This window comes from Neodiprion fabricii, chromosome 2, assembly GCF_021155785.1.
Source record: "Neodiprion fabricii isolate iyNeoFabr1 chromosome 2, iyNeoFabr1.1, whole genome shotgun sequence".
NCBI classification, from domain to species: Eukaryota; Metazoa; Arthropoda; class Insecta; order Hymenoptera; family Diprionidae; genus Neodiprion; species Neodiprion fabricii.
Genome location: NC_060240.1, coordinates 30,895,507 through 30,914,909, shown reverse-complemented (window position 1 = coordinate 30,914,909; position 19,403 = coordinate 30,895,507). Strand labels below are relative to the sequence as shown.

At 38.7% G+C, this 19,403-nt stretch overlaps 1 protein-coding gene across 8 annotated transcripts in view; it reads left to right on the top strand.

Moving 5' to 3' along the window:
- The window catches only part of LOC124177000 (protein abrupt-like), a 43,305-nt gene that overhangs the window by 4,440 nt on the left and 19,462 nt on the right, over positions 1–19,403 (top strand). For 6 of the 8 annotated variants that reach the window (XM_046558984.1, XM_046558983.1, XM_046558990.1 and 3 more), the window contains exons 2-5: positions 12,977–13,204; positions 13,440–13,655; positions 13,803–13,998; positions 14,204–14,257. In XM_046558984.1, the coding sequence (XP_046414940.1) occupies positions 12,977–13,204; positions 13,440–13,655; positions 13,803–13,998; positions 14,204–14,257 (694 nt within the window). Of the gene's footprint in view, positions 1–12,976; positions 13,205–13,439; positions 13,656–13,802; positions 13,999–14,203; positions 14,258–16,450; positions 17,909–19,403 lie in introns of those variants that run through there. The other 2 variants (XM_046558986.1, XM_046558985.1) reach the window with 2 other exon arrangements.

Here is a 19,403-nt window from a genome sequence, read left to right as displayed (position 1 = left end):
TACCTGCAGGTCCGGTCAAACGAAGGAACGAACGACGTCTTCTCGCGAGTTTATCTTTCAACTTACGAAAGAGAAACCTTATTTATGGCCTTTTTGTATTCACCTTTTGATTTAACCGTTTGAATTAGACGTTATTCACATCCAGGGAACAGCATCGGCATCGGCCGACGCATATCCCCCCCCTGCCCTTCTTTAACCTCATTTTCGACGACATTCATACGTACGATACTCTTTTAATATACGTATAAATTGTATACGCACCCTAACAACCAGAATTATCTACTCCCGGGAAAATTCTTTTAGGGGGATTTATTTTATCTAATTTTTTTCTTTGCAGTTTTTTTTTTCTTTAATATTATTTCTGCCTTCTTTTTAGTGTAAAGTATAACGTCGCAAGGTAAAAATTATACAATTCAAACGGATCAGCCAGACTCTTGGTACAAAAAAAATTAAATTTTGAAAAAATGTTTTTCTAATGAAACACAAAATTGGAACTTTCATTTATTAGAAGTATTTCTGCATTTTTTCTCGTGACAGATTCGTCGTCCGTGTGTTTGTTTGTCCGTGTTACCTTGAGTTGAGAAAATGTTTTAAAAAAGTTAGTCCGTTTTGCCGGTGATGTTTCGAAAAAATATAAAGAAAAGCCGGAAAGATGTGTTTGAGAAAAACTTGAGAGCTCCGTTAAAATGTATAAATATTTTTATTTTATTTCCATTCTCACTCTGATATCTCCTGTGTGCGTTTGTGTGTGTTTAATTACACTCACTTTCGTGTTTGCACACGGGCTCCGAAAGGTACGCCGATCCAACGTGCGGTAAATTGAGAAAGAAAGGAATAAAAGGACACGAAATCTGAGTTTCGGTTGAGTTTTAAGTGGTATCGGTCATCACGCGCACGCATACACGCAATCGTGGCTATAACTATTTCGGTACGTATAATATTACGCGTAGTCTAAGACAGCCATGTGACACTTTCTCTACGTGGATTTGATAGATGCATAAATTTCATCGTTAATTACCCTCCGTGCTAAATCGTTCACCTATACGTGGGTTCACCTATGCGTACGTAAGTATATGTGACGCGTGTAATTGCCACATCCCTCGGGTTCATTACGTTCTTCTATATACACTTAATTCACTCATTCACTCGCGTTTCTCGCTTGTTAGACAGAAAGAAAGGAGAAAAAAAGAACTTGGTGGTTTAGAAATCTACGATTCATTGAAGTACGTTATATAAATAAATAAATATATACGAATGAAAAGTTAGAAAATGTTTTCGACGCGTATACGTACGTACGGATCGTAAAATGACTTGGATCTGAAAAAATTTGAATTCATACGGAATGTGAAAAGTGATGATGAAATAAAATCAATGTAGAATCGGAGAGGAGAAAGGTAACGGAAAAAAAAAACAGCGCATTAGTCAAACTGTCTAATTTGTTCAATTCGCGCAAAAGTTGCTGGTGGGTCATACTGGTGAGAACTCTCAGTTTCGATAAACTCGACATTTCAAACGTTTGTAGTACATTTTGAGTTACATACTCGCGGTAACGCACGAACGAATGATCGGGGACAAGCCCTGTGGATCGCTGCATTGTATATCATTATACCGCACGTACGTCGCAGAAGATCGAGTTGCCCAACTTTGTAATTATCGTAAATCAAGTAATTGATCACCATGCGGCGGTCGCGTTTAACCCAGATATATGTATCGTCGACGCGATTGTATACTCAGTGCAAGTATAAGCATTATGGGTACGGTTTGTACAATGCTGTTCGCTGTAAGTGAGACTACGAAGCTTCTGGTATGTACGCAGTTTCGTCATCCTAGGTATTACGTGTATAATTGTCCTGATAGCGCCTCCACACAAACTTATCGTACGAATATACGTATACGAATGGCTAAAAGAGACACCGACCGTCGAGTCGCGTCGCTTCGTGGATGAGACGATGATGTTTGTTTTATTCACATTAACAGCGGTACACTTTGCGTGTAATTTAAGTTCAACGCAGTCGTAATCTAAATCACTTCGGCGACAACAACGAAGTACATTAAAATTTCCTCCTCCTCCTCTCCCTTCTTTTACCCTTTTCACAGATCGTGTATGGTGTATGGGATTTAGTAAATTCAAACTCTTCTTTTGTATGTTTTATTATAAATTTTAGTAAATTCAAAAATTTTCATTGCATAAGGTAATTTACGTCGCTGCACCGAATTTGTAAATATGTAAAATCTGATTCCGTAAATTGACAACTCTTTTGTACAGTAAATGTGTAATAAATTCACAATCGTTTTTAACAGTGCGTGTACGTTGCTCACTCAGCGATGCAGTTTGGATTTTTTCGTCACTTGAGTTGATGCAGGTTTGCACAGAGCAAGATAATACAAACATCACGCGAGTTAAATGTCAATAAAGAGGAAACAACTGGGCTAACTAGATTCCAATCAGCAAAGTAAAACACGTCCAATATACTCTCTCAGATCATCTATTCCGCTATTTTTCCTTTTCCGCTGACATTTAAACATTTTCGTAAGATGTTAATTGCTGCAATAATATGACGCTGTATTCGGGTAAAAAATAACGAATGAACAAACAGATAATTTAAAGCGCGGTACATATGAAATGTCAACTTTTACGATGCGGTTTATTTTATGCATTGTGAGTTATAATAATTGCCGTGATGTTGATACTTGCGGTGTATTCGAACAACTCGTATGTGCAACGTGATCAGAATTATTATACCCGTACTAAAACTTTTTTATTTCCACTAAACTTAACCAAGGTTATTTTCATTCTCACACACTTTTTATTAATTCTTACCCTCCTGAAATGCTTCATCACATCAAAAATTACGCAATTGACATTACATTATCTGTGTAATCTATTCGGCAACCATATCGAATAAATGAAAAGAATAAAAGATTACGCATCCAAGATATGTCGGATATGAAATCCGTATCACCAGCGCGTCAGAATGCAATTCTTTTCGTGCTGCAGCGCGACGGCTCGGAAAAATTACTGCTATGGGTATACATATATATATATGCATGTATATACACGAGCGCTAATGGTATAATCGATGATGTGAAAATCACGCGATACTCTCATTGATGATTATAAATAAGTACATCGCTGCACGCGTGGTAAATTTCTACCTGCGTATAAAGAAAAAGGTATTATTTTCTCTATTATCTCGATAATTCTTCGCTTCAATCGTTCCCCATCTCTTCGCACGATTAATTTTATTGTTTATTCTATCGTAAACGTATACTTCTCAGAACGGTGTTGGATGAGGTTGAAAATAATAAATTAAAAATTAAACAATTAAAATCGAAAGAAACTCGTTACAACAGTGCAGCCGTCGCGCGTGCCGCAGCAGTGACGTCGAAGCTACGTCGCGACGTCGTGACGTCGTCAGGTGTGCGTGCACGTCACGGTGCGTGGCGCTCCGCTCGTATATATGTATTATGTATGCCTATTTATACATACACACACACACACACACACACACACACATACACACCCGCGGATACGTACGTACATAAGTATAGAAACGCTGCCGGTTTAATTGCTTTATCGACGATGAAATCTTGGCGTTATTGGGGAAAGAAAAGGGTGCGCCACGAGCGAACCTTCGCTGCTTGCATCGGTGTGTAAGGTGAGTTGTGGCGCGGTGAGGTGAGGTGAGGTATTTTTCGCTCCTGCGAGAAAACACACGGGCGTATCGTGTCGTGTCGTGTCGTGTCGTGTCAAGGGGTAATTAAAACGAAGGAGAACGTGATGTCGAGGGTGCGAGGAAAAGATGACGATGAAAAGGCGAAAGGAAACTTTGAGGGAGGTCTGCCCGCAAGCAATGAGAAAGAAAAATAAAAGGGCCTCGAGGAGAATCAAGGAGGCGGAGGGTAAACAAAAAAACGTGATTCAACGCGGAAACCTAGAGTAGTCCTGTTTTCCTTATTTTCAAGAGTCCGTGTAGGTACTCGTTGCGGCTCCTTATGTTTCTCACTCTTAGTTATATCATTTTATTTTTGTCTTCTCTACCGTTTCATCCGTTTCGTGCACACGTAACACACGAGGGCTTGGCCGCTGGTGGTCATTGTGTCATCCCCCGTTCTAGTATTCTTGTAATCGGTATAATCGTGTTGTAATCACGAAAACGTCTGCAATCTAACAATAATTTTTTATCTACATAATCATTTACAGTGATATCGTAGTCGTAGCGATTACAATAGCCGTGAAATATTTTAATCCTTGACTGTAATTGTAAGAAATTTGAAAATCGCGACAGAAGATATTCTCATTCGTTGTTCGTCGGATGGAAAAAACAAAATCAGTGATGATTACAGGTAATTACATATGATTGCGTTTTTTTTTTTTTTTTAATATTTCTAACCGCAGTAGTCGTGTCATTTTTCTACATTCAAATATAGTCAAATTCGAACATCTAAAACAGGAAATATTTTCAAATCATAAACCATTTTATCCAGTGTCTGTAGTCTGCAATCACTGTGTGACCCCTCGGTAACATATCGTAGACGCAAACCAGAAAAAAAAGAAGAAAATCCACCTTTCACCTGTAACGGTGAATAACGTATAAGTAGGTGAACAATTTGCAGTATTTAATAAAATGTTAAGCGACGATCGAGTATCAGCGTTAAACACCGCAGGCGAGAATCACAAGAGTACGGAACTGGGTACGCAAGTGTCCCGAAACGTTTTAACAAAAACCGTACGTATGTAAAAATAGGTCACCGCTCGTAACACTCAATTTTCTCCCGCGTGGGTGTGTTTTTGTCTCTCCGTGCGGTAGGAATTATGTGTGAATATAGGAAGGAGGAAACTACTCGGGGGATTCCGTTGGGAATTTTTGAACGGGGCGCGACGGAATCGACGGGAGTAAATATTTGAGAAGCTCGCCTCTCCTCGGTCGCTGCTAGTACCTGGGTATAGATATGTGACGCATTGCGTGCGCCTGTACGTATATACGTATGCACATACATTATGTATGTGAGTATACAAGCACAGATGGCGTGAAATCCGCATCCCTCCTGCAAGTTACGGCAACTTGCTGCGTTGAACTTCCGTCCGCGATTCGTTCGTTTCCCGGTGCGTATCTCGAGCCGCGTTATCGCACCCGCATCGGTAACCTTTACGCTTGCGGCCGCGTGTGTTTTGCGTCACGTATACATAAATTCCGTCTTAATTTTCATATCTTACGCATGTACGCAGATACGTATGCGTGCATGATCGGTGTGGCGGAGAAACTATAATTCGTAAGTCGTTGCCGTGTATATTATACGCTGGTGTCTCTTCCCTCCGTACACTATTGGTTACGGTACGCAGCGAGAAGCCCACGCCTCCGCTGTCGGCGACGCACGTAAAAATACGCACGTTATTTTTTTCCACCTTCACCCGACGCCCTCTCTCTCTCTCTCTCTCTCTCGCTCTTGGGAGAGACGCGAGAGGAAACGGAGGCAAGAAGACGAAGAGAGAGAGAGAGAGAGAGAGAGAGACAAAGAGAGGGGCAGAAAGAACGTCGCCTGGCTCTCGGTGCCTTAGGGCCGGCTCTCTTGCACAATCCTTCCTGGGTAACACGCACCACTGCTCCATATTCTATATTTAAAATTGTGCGTGAGGATGAGGGGGAGGAAGAAAATAGGAGGACTTGGACCGGCGGGGGCGGCTAAGATGCCGAGGGGTCGAAGGGGGAGGGAATTGCTTTGCACCGGCTCTGTGTTTTTAAATTTATACCAAACCGCTTACACAAGAAATGCGTGTGCCAGTTATACACGCGTACCTACGCAACTCCGACTCTGTTTTGCGCCGATTCTGTCCCCCTTTTTTCTCTATCTCGTTACTTCGACCGGCTGTTGTATCCACGTTATTTATGGGAAACTCTTCTTCGCTGGCATTAAATTCTACACATCTTGTACAATTTTTTCCTTCTTCTTTTTCTAACGTACAAAATCTAGGACGTAACGAATCAACAATAATTATCAATTATTATAATTAGATCGATCATTGAACGATCACGGTTTAACGTTTGTCCTTTATACGTAAACTTCTTGCAATATGGATGGTTTTCTCTATCCAAGAATACAATCGTCGAATCTGTGTCTCATTGGCGATGCGGTTATGGAAAAAAAAATGAGAGGAAAACAAACAGCACCGCACGCTATATTCTCGATCGTTTCGTTATATACTTTGCTTTGGTTAAAATAAGACCGAACCTCCCCCGCAGAAACTTCTTGCCGCCGCGCGCCAGCCTCTGGCGTAATAAATATTACGCCCGTTCTTGAACCGATAAATGTTCCGGTATCCCGTTCACGTGAACTTTATTTTCTGATGCCGGATCCCGACTTGCGTCGTCTACCTACCCACTTCGGATCTTCCTCTTATTTTTCTATTCGGTACATATGTAAAACCCATCGTATGTGGACACCAGGGATACACAGTCGGATCATGTTTGACCGTCAACATTTTCGTTTTCTTCACATTTTTTAAATCCTCAATGATACTTCCCGTCTCTTCGTTCCACGCGAATTATGGCAGGTAAGATGCTGTAGCGGTTTTATGAAAATCGCGACTACAGGTTGAGGTTAGTAACGTTGTCGTAACGAAACATTGGGGAAAACATTACTAATTTCTTATTTTTTCAATAGCTTTCAAAGAACTAAGATTTCGGAATGTGAGCCCACGTCCTGTATTATTACGGCTTGCCTATTTAAGTTCAAACAATTTCAAAGTCGTAAAATAACAATTTTTTTCTTTTGTCCGAAATCATGACGCACATTGCGATGTACGGTTTAACAAAAACGCGTATGCACACTACTGACGTGGATTGGAAAAAACTATAGGTATAGGATTCTTGAATAAAATCGCACGAAATATTACAAGAAATTTTTGCATCAGTCTAACGATCAACTCAAGTTGTTAATTCTCTGTATTTCTGTCATTCTTGTTGATTTGATTATTTTTTTTCCTCTCGGTGTGGCCGTACGAAAACTACACAAGGAATTTTATGGCCAATCTTTACTCCAGGCGATTTTGTCCGCGCGATCGATACGGCGTACTTATTATACATATAGGAACGGTACATAGCATTATGATGACGTTTATTTCAGCCTTGCGGCAACGAAATCGACTTGATTTAAAATCTTGTTGCTTCCAGGCCATCGATTCATCCTTACATACGTATATCCTCTATTTTGCGCGTTTTCGTTATGCATACGCTCGTCTTTCTCTGTCTCTCTCTCTCTCTCTCTCTCTCTCTCTCTCTCTCTCTCTCTCTCTCTCTCTTTCTCGTCGAATTTACTCGTCTCATCCTCATTCGACATTTCCAACTCTTAGAATTATTTAAATCATTCAATAAATTCCTTACTCTTCTTTTGCTTATCTGTTTTTTTTCACATTTATCGTACATTCTTAATTACCGCCATGATGCTTACATCCGCACAAATTTTTATCCCGCGGCTGAAAAATATCTCACCGTCGATGAATTAATTTTTTTCCCGTTGTATTCTGAAATTTTTAAACATCCTCATTGAAAATATATTCAGTGCGAGATACTCGATATAAATTACTAAAATTTGTAGTTTTTTTTGTTTTTTTTTTTCATTCGTATCGCGATCGCGAATGAGGACTTCTTTTCTTTTTTGTAAATGTATTATTGCACGGTTCGGATGAACATTGTTTTATAAGACGAGTAAAAATTTTACGCCTGTTTTTATCACCGGATTTAAGTTTATGTATATATGGGGCATTCCGTTACATCTCGAGCAAGATTCTACGTCGATGTCACAGATTGGCTTTGTAATTTTTCGTGTGAAACTACATGACGAAAAACGCAATCGCAATTTTTTTCAGAATTTTTCAATCCAGCGTACCTATCTGAAGTAGGATTTATAAAAATTGAAAAAAATAACCTCTTTCGAAAATCTGAAAAAATTCTGAAAAATCTTATAAAATGTAACAAAACTCTTTATACCTATTAGAAGATCGAGATTTCATAACTTATGTTCCTTATGTCAAAAATGAAATACGATAATAATGATTTCTTTTTCATTTTTCTTGTTTATCTTCTAAAATTATGAAGTTACGTTGAATTTTATAAGATTATTTGGAATTTTTTCAGATCTTGGAAAGTGGGATTTTTTTCAATTTTTTAAATCATACCTCAGATACGTTGGATCAAAAAATTGTGCAAAAAATTGCGATCGCGGTTTTCCTTATGTACTTTCACACAAAAAATTACAAAGCCAATCTGAGACATCGACGTAGAATCTTGATCGAGATGTCATGGAATGCCCCATATATATGTATATATGTAATAAATACTTTGTACACGTGTGTTCGAGATATGATACAGAAGCGAGGCGCGCGAGGATCCAATAATAAGCCTTACCGTTACATTACTGTGACAGCCGTTTCTCATTTGCATATCAGATCGGTTTATAATAATATATATATGTATATATATATATTTTTTTTTTCCTCCTCGATGCTTACTTCTACTTCCATGTGTTTTCGTTTTTCTTTTTTTACTTTGTTCTTCTTCTGTTATTTCTCACCTCTCTTTTTCTAAAATAAGTTTTTTTTTTTTTATTTTTCATCTTTCATTTCTATTTCTCTTTGCACCGCATGCCGGTTATCGGCCCCTGGAAATGTATCACGTGGTGATTATAAACGAATCGTTGGTCCCGGCGCACTGAAACGCCGAGAGCTGTATAACGTACGTACCTACTACGTACATTATACTTACAGAGGTCTTTGGAGCATAAAAGTTCCATTTTACATCATGCCTTTAACCGGTGTGAGCATCGATTTCGAAATGGATGAAAATAAAATCAAACAAGAAATGCGAGGATCTTGATTGCGTACACGTGTCGTGCTATTATACGCATACCCACGTCTAATAGGGTATATATAATATGCATATATATATATATATATATATATATATAGTATATACCTGGACACGTGAAACGCATTTATTTAATGTGGAAAATAAATTTAAGACGGATGAAAACAAAAAAAGATTTGGAATTCAGGTGTACATGTACCTACATTATATTGCGCGATTCCATTGATACTGTGAATAAATAATTAAATCCGAGATAAGGTGTACGTACGTATAATACGTATAACGTATATGTATACCTACGTGTATTTAAATGCATTGAAGGTAAATAAAAAATGGAGAAGTTTGATTTTCTATACTCGGATACGATATGTCTATGTAACCGATTTCGTGCCGATAGGAAATAAAACTCACACGTCTACATGTACGTGTGTACATATTCGTACAGTACACTGTGTGATAACTAAAAAATTCTTGTCTTCTTACATCATTGCTTGTCCCCCCACCCCCTCTGTTCCTCCTCACCCTCTGGCGACGACGAGTAACATGGCTCGTTATCTTCCGGTAAGATCTTGCCTGCTTGAAACGCCCACGTGATTCCCCTGCAATTAAGTAAACGATTACGTCAATTTTATCATCAGGAAACAAACAACACTGCCGCGCGTAGCGCTGTTTTATTTTTCTTTTCGACAGAAAATTTGATGACTTTGAATTACTCCTCATCTCCTTGTTCCTGCCCCCCCTCCGTCTTCCGCCCCTGTCGATCTTTGATCTGAATTTTTACTCGAGAGCCATTTGTTTTCTTTTTAAGTAGTGGAGGAAAACTGAGAACGAATAAAAAAAAATCGGATAACTAAATTGAAATCTCACTTTGTCATCGCTTGAACAATTTCGATGTTGAATCTTGTTCGCCAGAAAAGAATGACATCATTCGAATGATCGCTGAGTTTATTGGTTATCGTGGTCAATTGAAAAGTTACATTTTTTCGTGGTTTTAGCGAATCATGATTTTTTTTTTCTCAAATCTAGGGAACTGTGATAATGTGATTGGATCAAAGCGAACATTTGTTAAGTTTACAAAATTGTGTTTGTTTGGAGAAAAATTGTTGCGTAAAATGAAGCAAAAAGTCTTCGAACTTGGGCTTACTGTTTTTATACCTCTTGCTGTGAGGAATATTTAGATCTTCATATGATTATTTATGTCGTAATAGATATCTGTTTCTCGTTTGTAGGATGGTTAACAGCGAGGGGGCAGCGCTAATTACATCGCATAATTAATTACCGAATAACATAGAAAGTTAATAATTGAAATTGTGATTAGCAGTTGAGAAAAGAACAGAACACAAATAATAATTACAACTCTCTAATCAACTAGTCGCATAATTTTAATTTAAGATAAGAGAAATTTCAATTATTATAATTAAAACTGTGTGTGCGTTTTAATTGGAGGTGGAATAAACGTCAATTACGATTCGCGCTGCACGTCGTGCGCGCAGAAAATTTGTAAATTAACTATTTGGAGAAAACGGAACAGCGATATTACCTACTTGTAAAAAATCATCGATCGTAAATTAATATTTTAACAAGAATCGTGAAGTTATTTTCACAACAGTTTTAATTAATTTTAAACAGCTGTTTCTCTCTGACTCTGCAAGCGATTGCCGGAACGTTATTTCGTTATTTGTAACCTGTCGCCCTGCACAGACTCGGCGCATCGCTAACTGAAAGGTCGGATATAAAAGCATGCGTAGCTTCGCTCCGGAGAAAAGCAGGTTTCCACATAGAACCGTAGATCACTGCACAATTTGAAGCAGGTGCAAATTATAATTCCATACCGTTATCGGCTGAAAAAGTCAGATAATAATTGATCGGTCGTATAAATCGTGTAATGCGCCACAGGCCTGCCGTCTTATTATATATAACCGTACGAGATAACGCGATACGTAATTACGTGGGTATCCTATATATGCGATCGGGACACGTAATTTGTTGATTCGATCCCGCGATGATTTGACGAAAGATGAATTTTCCTCGCCCGTTTTAGAAACTAATCATTCTCAGTATTCGGTGTAAAAAATCTTGGACATATTAACCGAAATTTCAAGATAGAATTTCAAATTCCAAGATTAGTCATTTTATGAATAAGGGAAATTGACCGAAAATAATTAAAAGATTTAGTCAATTCATATTTTATTCGTTGGTTAAAATTTGATCAAAAAAAAAATTCCCATCCGCAATAGCTTGACGCACTTTCGATTTGGAAAATTAGAAGCAGAATAAGTTAGCAAACAAAAGCGATAGAAAAAGATGGATTTAACCCTGCAGCAAAGAAGCCATTGAATTTTCCATTGAAATCGCACCCTTGCGCTGCTTAACGGGATCAGAAACCATGCAGTTGTTATTTAGTCTCCGCTCGAGTTAGTTTATTTTGTTCAAGGTGCTTCACCCCTGATCTCAGGATATAAAATCACGTGATTAATTCTTTCAACATCGTTATTACAACAACGATATTACAAAATTGTTTTCTCGTATAATTTTACATCAGTTTGGATAAAAGGATTAATCATCCTGTAACACAGCATCACCTTTTACGTACATACCTGTATTGCTAAGAAATAATTCTGTAGAAATATTGGTACGTCGCTCGTTATTTTCAAATAATAGTACGCGGCGGAAGTTTTTGCAAAATAATGATCATACTTGTGATCATACTATACAATACGGTACAAAAAGCGAGACTATAAGTTATCAAGATAAATCCATATTGTACACAGTATATACATTATTAAAACTTTCTACAAGCATTGAGAGGAGCGAAAAAAAAATAACAACAAAAAAAAAAAACTCGTCCCGTTAATTATTATACCGATCGAGTAATGTCCGTAATTTCGTTTTATTTCTTTTTTGTTCAGTTTATTTTTTTATCCTATGATGAACGCTTTTTTTTTTTTTTTTATTTTGTTTTGTTACAATAATTAATTCACCGACATGATACTATGCAGCTATATGGGCGTTACAAGTAGGCTATGAAATTATAATGCCGATTCCATCATCCGTTCGGAATTATATATATACATATATTACATATATATATATACCGGATCGTAAAAATTAACAACTCCTATCAACGTTGGACGGATAAATGATTTTAGAAACTTAAGTTGTAATGTTTGCCCGATAACCTCCTTTGGACTATATTCCGTACTGCTGTCGACCAGAATATAGTCCGATATATATTTGACAATGTTTCCGAAACATTATCGACTTATGTGGCAATCGTACCAGTTTCACATGTCAAATTGTTTGCACTTGATACAAAGTTAATTTGAATTTTGCACAAAATGACGCGCGTGTTTTTTATACGTGTATACTAGCACTAATGCAACATGAAAAATTAGCTTCACTGTTGGCTTCAAAACTTCATATACCTATATAGCATTGATAATAATTAATTATTGACCCATTTTAATTACGTTAGCTCTAAATGGCACCACGAAGCCCTTTTTTTTTCTAACTTCGTGCTTTACCTTACCTCTCTTTCTCCCTCTCTCTCTCTCTCTCTCTCTCTCTGCCCATTAACTTCATTTCTTATATATATATATATATATCTTTTTCTCCTATTCTCTCGAAAGTTGTTAATTGAATTAGTTAATTCAATAGTAAAGTGCTTGTTCGCTCTGTACCGGCTCGGTTGACGACACGACGCCGGATATAGAGCGTCGAACCTTCTAATGCAATTATTCTAATTAACAATGCCTCCTTACGTCACATTCGTCCAGCAATTCCAGCCCGTCCTTTTTATTTCTATTCATTATTCGTCTTCCCCACGTATTGAAAACGTAAAAAAATCGCACACCGGCGCAGTTCATGCGGAAATTCTCGATATAAAAACCTCGCCGATTACATTCCGCATTCATATGTAATTCAATGTAACGTCTGTTGGAATAGTAGAGGAAATTCAATTCTGTATTTCCTGTAAGAAAAAAAAAAAAAAAAAGAAACCCGCATCGAAAATTGCCTTCCCTTTCGTGTATAATACACGTATACGATATTTACAATATGTTTCTATACACATGTGTATGAAAAAAAGAATTTTATCTTATTTCTCCCCAAAGGCCAACCCATGCCAGCACCCCATCGTTATTCTAAGAGACGTTGCATCCTCGGACATGGAGTCCCTCCTACGGTTCATGTATCACGGGGAGGTTCACGTTGGACAGGAGCAGCTCACGGCCTTCCTCAAAACCGCGCAAATGCTTCAGGTCAGAGGACTCGCCGACGTCAACAGCGGAGCAACAAAAATACCACCCCCGTCGTCGAGCGCGAACAACGGTAGCGCGCCCGTAAGTAATTTCATCTAACAATAAAACGTGAAACAAACAACGCGGAATATACCTGATTTTAAACAATTTATAAAAAACAAAAGCTTTCATATCCATCGATTAGTCTTGAACGACGCTTCGGTTAATTCTGCTCGTTTGTCATTTCCTTCCTTTTTCTTTTTTTCCTTTTTTTTTTTTTTTTCTTATTTTCAACAAATTTTTACTCACACCATTTTTGTTGACGTTGACGCTACAGACGACGCCTCGACTTCCTTGGCAGGATAACGGAAGAGGCGACGGACTTCCGGCAAACGAGAGCGGGCTGAGTCCGCCGCCCGAAAAAAGACCACGCAGCTATTCGCCGCCCCTCGGTAATCACGTCGAGACAAAATCCGATCTTCAGGAATCACTCCTCGGTCAGGCCCTTGAAGGCGGTCCGACGATACACACAACGCCGAGCAACAACGTGCAGGTGAATCCGCTAGGAGATATATTTGATTATTTATTAAATATAAAGAAACAAAGTGCGACGGCGGATTGTTGGGGAAATCGATTTTTCATTGTTGTTGTTTTCTTTTCTTTTTTTTTTTTTTTTTTTTGCCGCATCGTTCGGTTACAGAAGGGGAATCACGACAATTCACTTCAGGCGCAGTCGACGGGCGAAGACTCGAACTCTTTGTCTGACAACGAAGAAGACGCTTCTATCAACGAGAGTATTCTTAATTCCGTTAAGACTGAGCCTGCAGATATGTTGAACGACCCCGTGGAGCATCATCATCGCAACACATTTCCAGCCGCTCTTCTCGGTCTTCAAGGTTTGTCATACAATCCGTTACCATATTTTGTTGAAACAATATTAACACCTTCGTGTTTTATCGTTAGTTTTTTTCTTTGTTTATTTATTTATTTATTTATTTTTTATGTTCCTGTTTCACGAGTTCCAAATTCAAATTTACTTTGATAATCATATCACGTTCGTATTCATTTTATTTCACATTATCGTTTACGTATTAATTTCAGGACTGATGCCGGGACCCTCGGGAATCCACGCGGCGAATCAGGACCCGAGTTATGGTGAGTCATTTATCGTATATCGACATTACTTATACGTACATCGAAATTTTTCAAACAACGATACGTATGTTGCGTATTGGATAAGAGCTCGTTTTTTTTTTCCATCTGTACTCGGTTTGATTGAATTTTTTTCTTACTTTATTTTTTTTTTTTATCTTGTTATCGTTGTGTCCCCTTGGCAGTATTTCCCAAGTAATCCCGTTGTTCTACTTTCCTTCGCTGCAGTAAATTTTGAGTTATGACAGTATTTCGTTATCCTATAGTTAATATTATTATCATCTAACACTTATTATTCAATGTTGCGTTGAATGCATGGAGCTCTCGTATCTCTCAAGATGTATGTACGTACATACGTCGGTAATATGTGTACCATATACTACACATACATATTACATACCGTACACTTGTGCATATACGTATATTATACACATAGTTATATGCATCGTACTTTTTATATTATGCAAACGCTGAGATAAAAATTCACTCGTTCGTTCGATCGTTCGTTCGTTTGTTCGTTCGTTCGTTCGTTCATTCATTCATTCATTCGTTCGTTCGTTTATCCCCGAACTCCCGCTCTGATTATCCTCGCCTCACCGCTATCTTTGGCAAAAGGTGAGTAGTCATTTTGTCGTAGTCAGGCAAGGGAGGGAAAATATTCGAGGGTGTGAATTGGGCGTTAAAAAATAACACGAATCATTTTTAATTTATGATCACGTTAGTTTTTTTTCTTCTTTTTTTTTTCTTTAAACTCACCGAATAAATTTTTTCAGTTGATGCATAAATATTTCGCAATATGACGAAAAATTTATCCTATAAATTCGATTTATCGATTCGAAATCGATTAATTGACTGGACGAAACGAGAGAGGAAATAAAATGAACAAACCTGTACCTTTGGAAAGAGATCGAATCGAAGAGCCAAATAACGATCATATTAATCATGTTAATTACAATCGCAGTTAAAAGAATATAATCAGTAAGCAATCAATAATGAAACGCATGAAAAGTTTTGGGTGCATAAGCGTACAGCGTATTTTCTTTTTTTTCCTTCTTTTTCTTACTGTTTTGTTTTTAGGATTGTTCTCGTTTTTTCACTTCGAAAAGCAGTTGGTCACAGTTGATTATTTTACGAATGTATAAATTTAACTGTGATTAGGCGAATCTTTAGATCATTGATTCTGCTCCTTGACTCAGCAACGGAAAAAATGTCCTTCCAGTTTATCGATTTTGACAGAAATTCGAAAAATTTCAACGTTATGTTGATTTTCTATTAAATTCAGGGGATCGTCGGAACGTCAAATTTTTACCAAAAGAATTTTCCAAGCAAGTAGTGTGCAACATATTTACAAAGAATGTCATCGAAATAGTTTGAAAAAAATAAACAAATAACGAAACGTACAGTTTTTTATGCAAATTTCGCTGTACCTTTTTTCTGCGTTTAATACTCGTTAATTTTTTACAGCGACGAATGATAAGAAATGAATTTAAAAAAATGACAAATGTTTAATAGTGATGTTTACAGAGATTGTGTAGATAGTCTCAGTACAACGAGAAAAAAACATGAAAAAGAAAAAGGAATGAAAAGAAACGGTGAGATGTCCCTGAAGCATCTGTGCAAATTTTATAATTAATGTCTGCCAATCGTGTAGTTAAATTGATGAGACAATACTCACGGAGAAGAAAGAGTGAAAAAAAAAAAGAAACACCATTTGGAAAACGGGTTTAAGTACCCAGAAATAATCGAAAGACACGGAAAAGATGAATAATGGTGATATAGGAAAAAAAAAAAAAAAAAAAGGAATATAGAAAGAGATGGAAAAAATCAGAGGAAAGAAAAATACGAAAAGTGACAAAAGTGGCGAAAAAGCTGTTCAAATATACGAAAACGATGATGGTTAATACGCGGTCGACATATACTCTCGGAAATAAATAGAAGTCGAGAAGAGAGAGAGAGAGAGAGCATGGAATGAAAAAGATATACACGTACAGATATACAGCGATCGAGAATAGATAGATAGAGCGAGAGAGCGAGAGCGTGCGAGATGTATATATATATATTATACATATATATATATATTAATGTAATAAAAGCGAGCGTGGGAGAAGCGCGGAAGAGGGAATATTTATGGTAGTGTTTAAGGAATCAATGCGGAAAGAATTGAGGCTGAAGAGTGACATTGGCTGGTGGTTCCAGGGCGATGGCAGCCCTCGGGAGGAGACGGTTCAGCCTCGAGTTCCGGATGGGTTCCTGGACCGTCGTCGTCGCGGAACGAAATGTCGAGCGGTGGGGGAACCGGGTCCGCGACCGGAACCGTGACCATAACCGGAACCGGAACCGGGACAGGCTCGTACCAATCGCAACAGGTCGCAGCCTCGGCGGCTATGCTCAACCAAAAGAGTCAGGAGCTTTCGGCCCTCCTCAACCACGCCGCCGCCGCTACCACCAGCCAGCCGCAGCAGCAGCACGCCGGGATAAACGCGATGAGTCCCGACATCCAGCTGACGATGATGCACCAAAAGTTCCACGACAACCTACAGCAGTCGCTCGATCACCACCACCACCACCAACACCACCAGCATCAGCAGCACCAGGGATCGGCGAAGAAGAAGATCGAGGGAATGGCGATGCTGCAGCCGAGCAACGAGGCAGCGAATTATGCCGGGAGACCGAAGTGCCCCGAGTGCGGGAAGATATACTCGAACAACTCGAACCTCAAACAGCACATCGTCAACGTTCACACAGTTCAGACCGAGTACATATCGTGCCACATGTGCAGCAAACAGTTCAAGACCAAACAGTACCTGCAAATACACCTGCTCTCGATGCACGGTATCAGGAAGCGGAAAGTCTATCCTGTATACCAGATGGAGCCGACCGCCGCCGCCTCCGCCGCCTCGCATACTCAGCCCCATCAACAGACCGCCGGACCTCATCAAACGTCACAACAGCAGCAGCAGCAGCAGTATCCGAACCCCGCGCGATGGATCGACGACAAACACTGATACGATTTTACAATGTGAACGATCCGCTACTCGATTCCTTTTTCTTTTTCTCGTGCTCTCGTTTTTGAATTCGAGTTTTTATTTATTTTTCCCCTTTCGAGGGTGAGAGAGGGAGAGAGAGAAATTGAAATGTGACCGTTTGGAGTAACGAGACTGTACCCATACAAGTGAACTCCACGGTGAATCGATCATGTGTACGTGAGATTGGTGTAAAATTAGGCAGTTTTAGCAGCTGGATTGCTTGTACAGATATTTTTACAATAGTTGTAAAAGATATGAGTATGTATTATGCATACATATATATGAATGTACATGTATATATATATATATATATATACATGTGTAATATTGCACACACATAGCTGTACGTTTTGGACTGTAGAGATATTCCTAAGTTTCTCTCGTTTATGATGATAATGGTGCCGATGACGACAAGCGTTTACGCAACGCGAAGCAACCGAGTTTCGAATTTATTTTTTAAAACACTGAGAAACGAAAAAACCTGTTCGAAAATATGAAAGCGCCCCGGCAACTCGGTTCGCACTCGATCCCTTGGATTCCTCTCTCGTCTCGTATTGTCTGGTCTCTCTTTAACAGCTGACCATAAAATGTAATAAATTGGTTCAATCTAAGCCCATTGAAAATCTAATATCGTCGTAAAGCTTTCTAAAACAACTCAAATCTTCGCCTATAAATCCTGTATATGTAACATATATATGTATATTATATTTATATACGTATATACGTATATGTTGCTTTAATTTATATCGGTGACCGTAAAAATACCATAAACTATTTTACCCGTGTGGGGCACCACTCGATATCCCTCCGTTTATTGCCTCCGGATGACTTACTACTAATACTTGCCCCCTGACAGCTGTCTGACAACGCTTTTGCCTGTATATGTATACATGCATTTTTTTCCATTTTGTTTTTCTCTTTCTTCGCCGGCCGATATTTCCATTCGCCTTATTTTATTTCGTCGCGCAATCCGCAAATCCCTTCCAATTTCTGCGTCAAATTACACATGCCAACAATCGAGCGTGCTCTCTACTTCGTCGGAGATTTTATGAATTTCGAAAAAGAACGTCGCGTCGCTATGAATTGACAGATATCTGATGCGGTTCTGCGGTCTGTGTTTAATTTTTCAAATTTCCTTACTCAATTTCTCTCACTCGTGCGAGTCTTGAAAAAAAAAAAAATAACAAATAAAAATACAATTACAATATATAATAGCATGATCGAAAGATATAGATTTAATCGAATCGAAACGCTAGAGGAAAATAAAAAGTCGATAGTTCCAGGAGCTGTAAGAGTTCTTTTTACTTTTTTTCTTCTTCCTCTTCTTCACTCCATTACGTCGAGGAAGTAACAAAAATCTTCTCCGAGTTCTTCCGAGTTTTCTTCGACTCCGAACGTTATCAGGGAAAATCTAGCCTCTTTTTATATCGAACGTAGGAAGCTTTCGGCCTCCTCTCCCTGCGCCTCGCCCTCCTCCCTTACAGTTGTACTCCGACGAACCAACGGACCTACCTACCTACCCACCTACCCTTCACTCACTCCTCGCTGGGCACAATTAATCCTGCTCCTCCATTACATCGCCTCAACCCACCCGCCGTCTTTAACCCAACCCTGTATACCGTACCTTTACCTATATACATACATACGCACATATATATACATATATATATATATATATAGTATGTATATATATATATACATAGAGAACTCCAACCACCAAAAACTTCCTAAACCCAGTCAGTCCGCGGACTCAACCTCAACCTCGTCCCCCGTCCTTCCCCCCTCCAACCCGCCAACTCGCTATCGAATTCTTCTTTAATCCAACGTGGGAGGTGCTGACGGACATGCAACGCTTTTTCTCGCCCTCCAAACGACCCTCAGACAGAAATGCGAGCTTCAATCGAACCCACGAGTTATAGGGTGTACACCCTTAATCCGCCAACTACATTAGTGATTGTGCCGGGTTTTTTTTTTTTCTTTTTTTTCTTTTGTTTTTCTTTTTTCTCTAACCTTGAATGGAAAAACTTTCCAAGATCATTTCGTGGGTTTTCATTGTACATTCCTACTGCCATTTACGTTCTTGTAATTTGTTTTTTAAACTTCTTATTTTCACTGGTTAAATA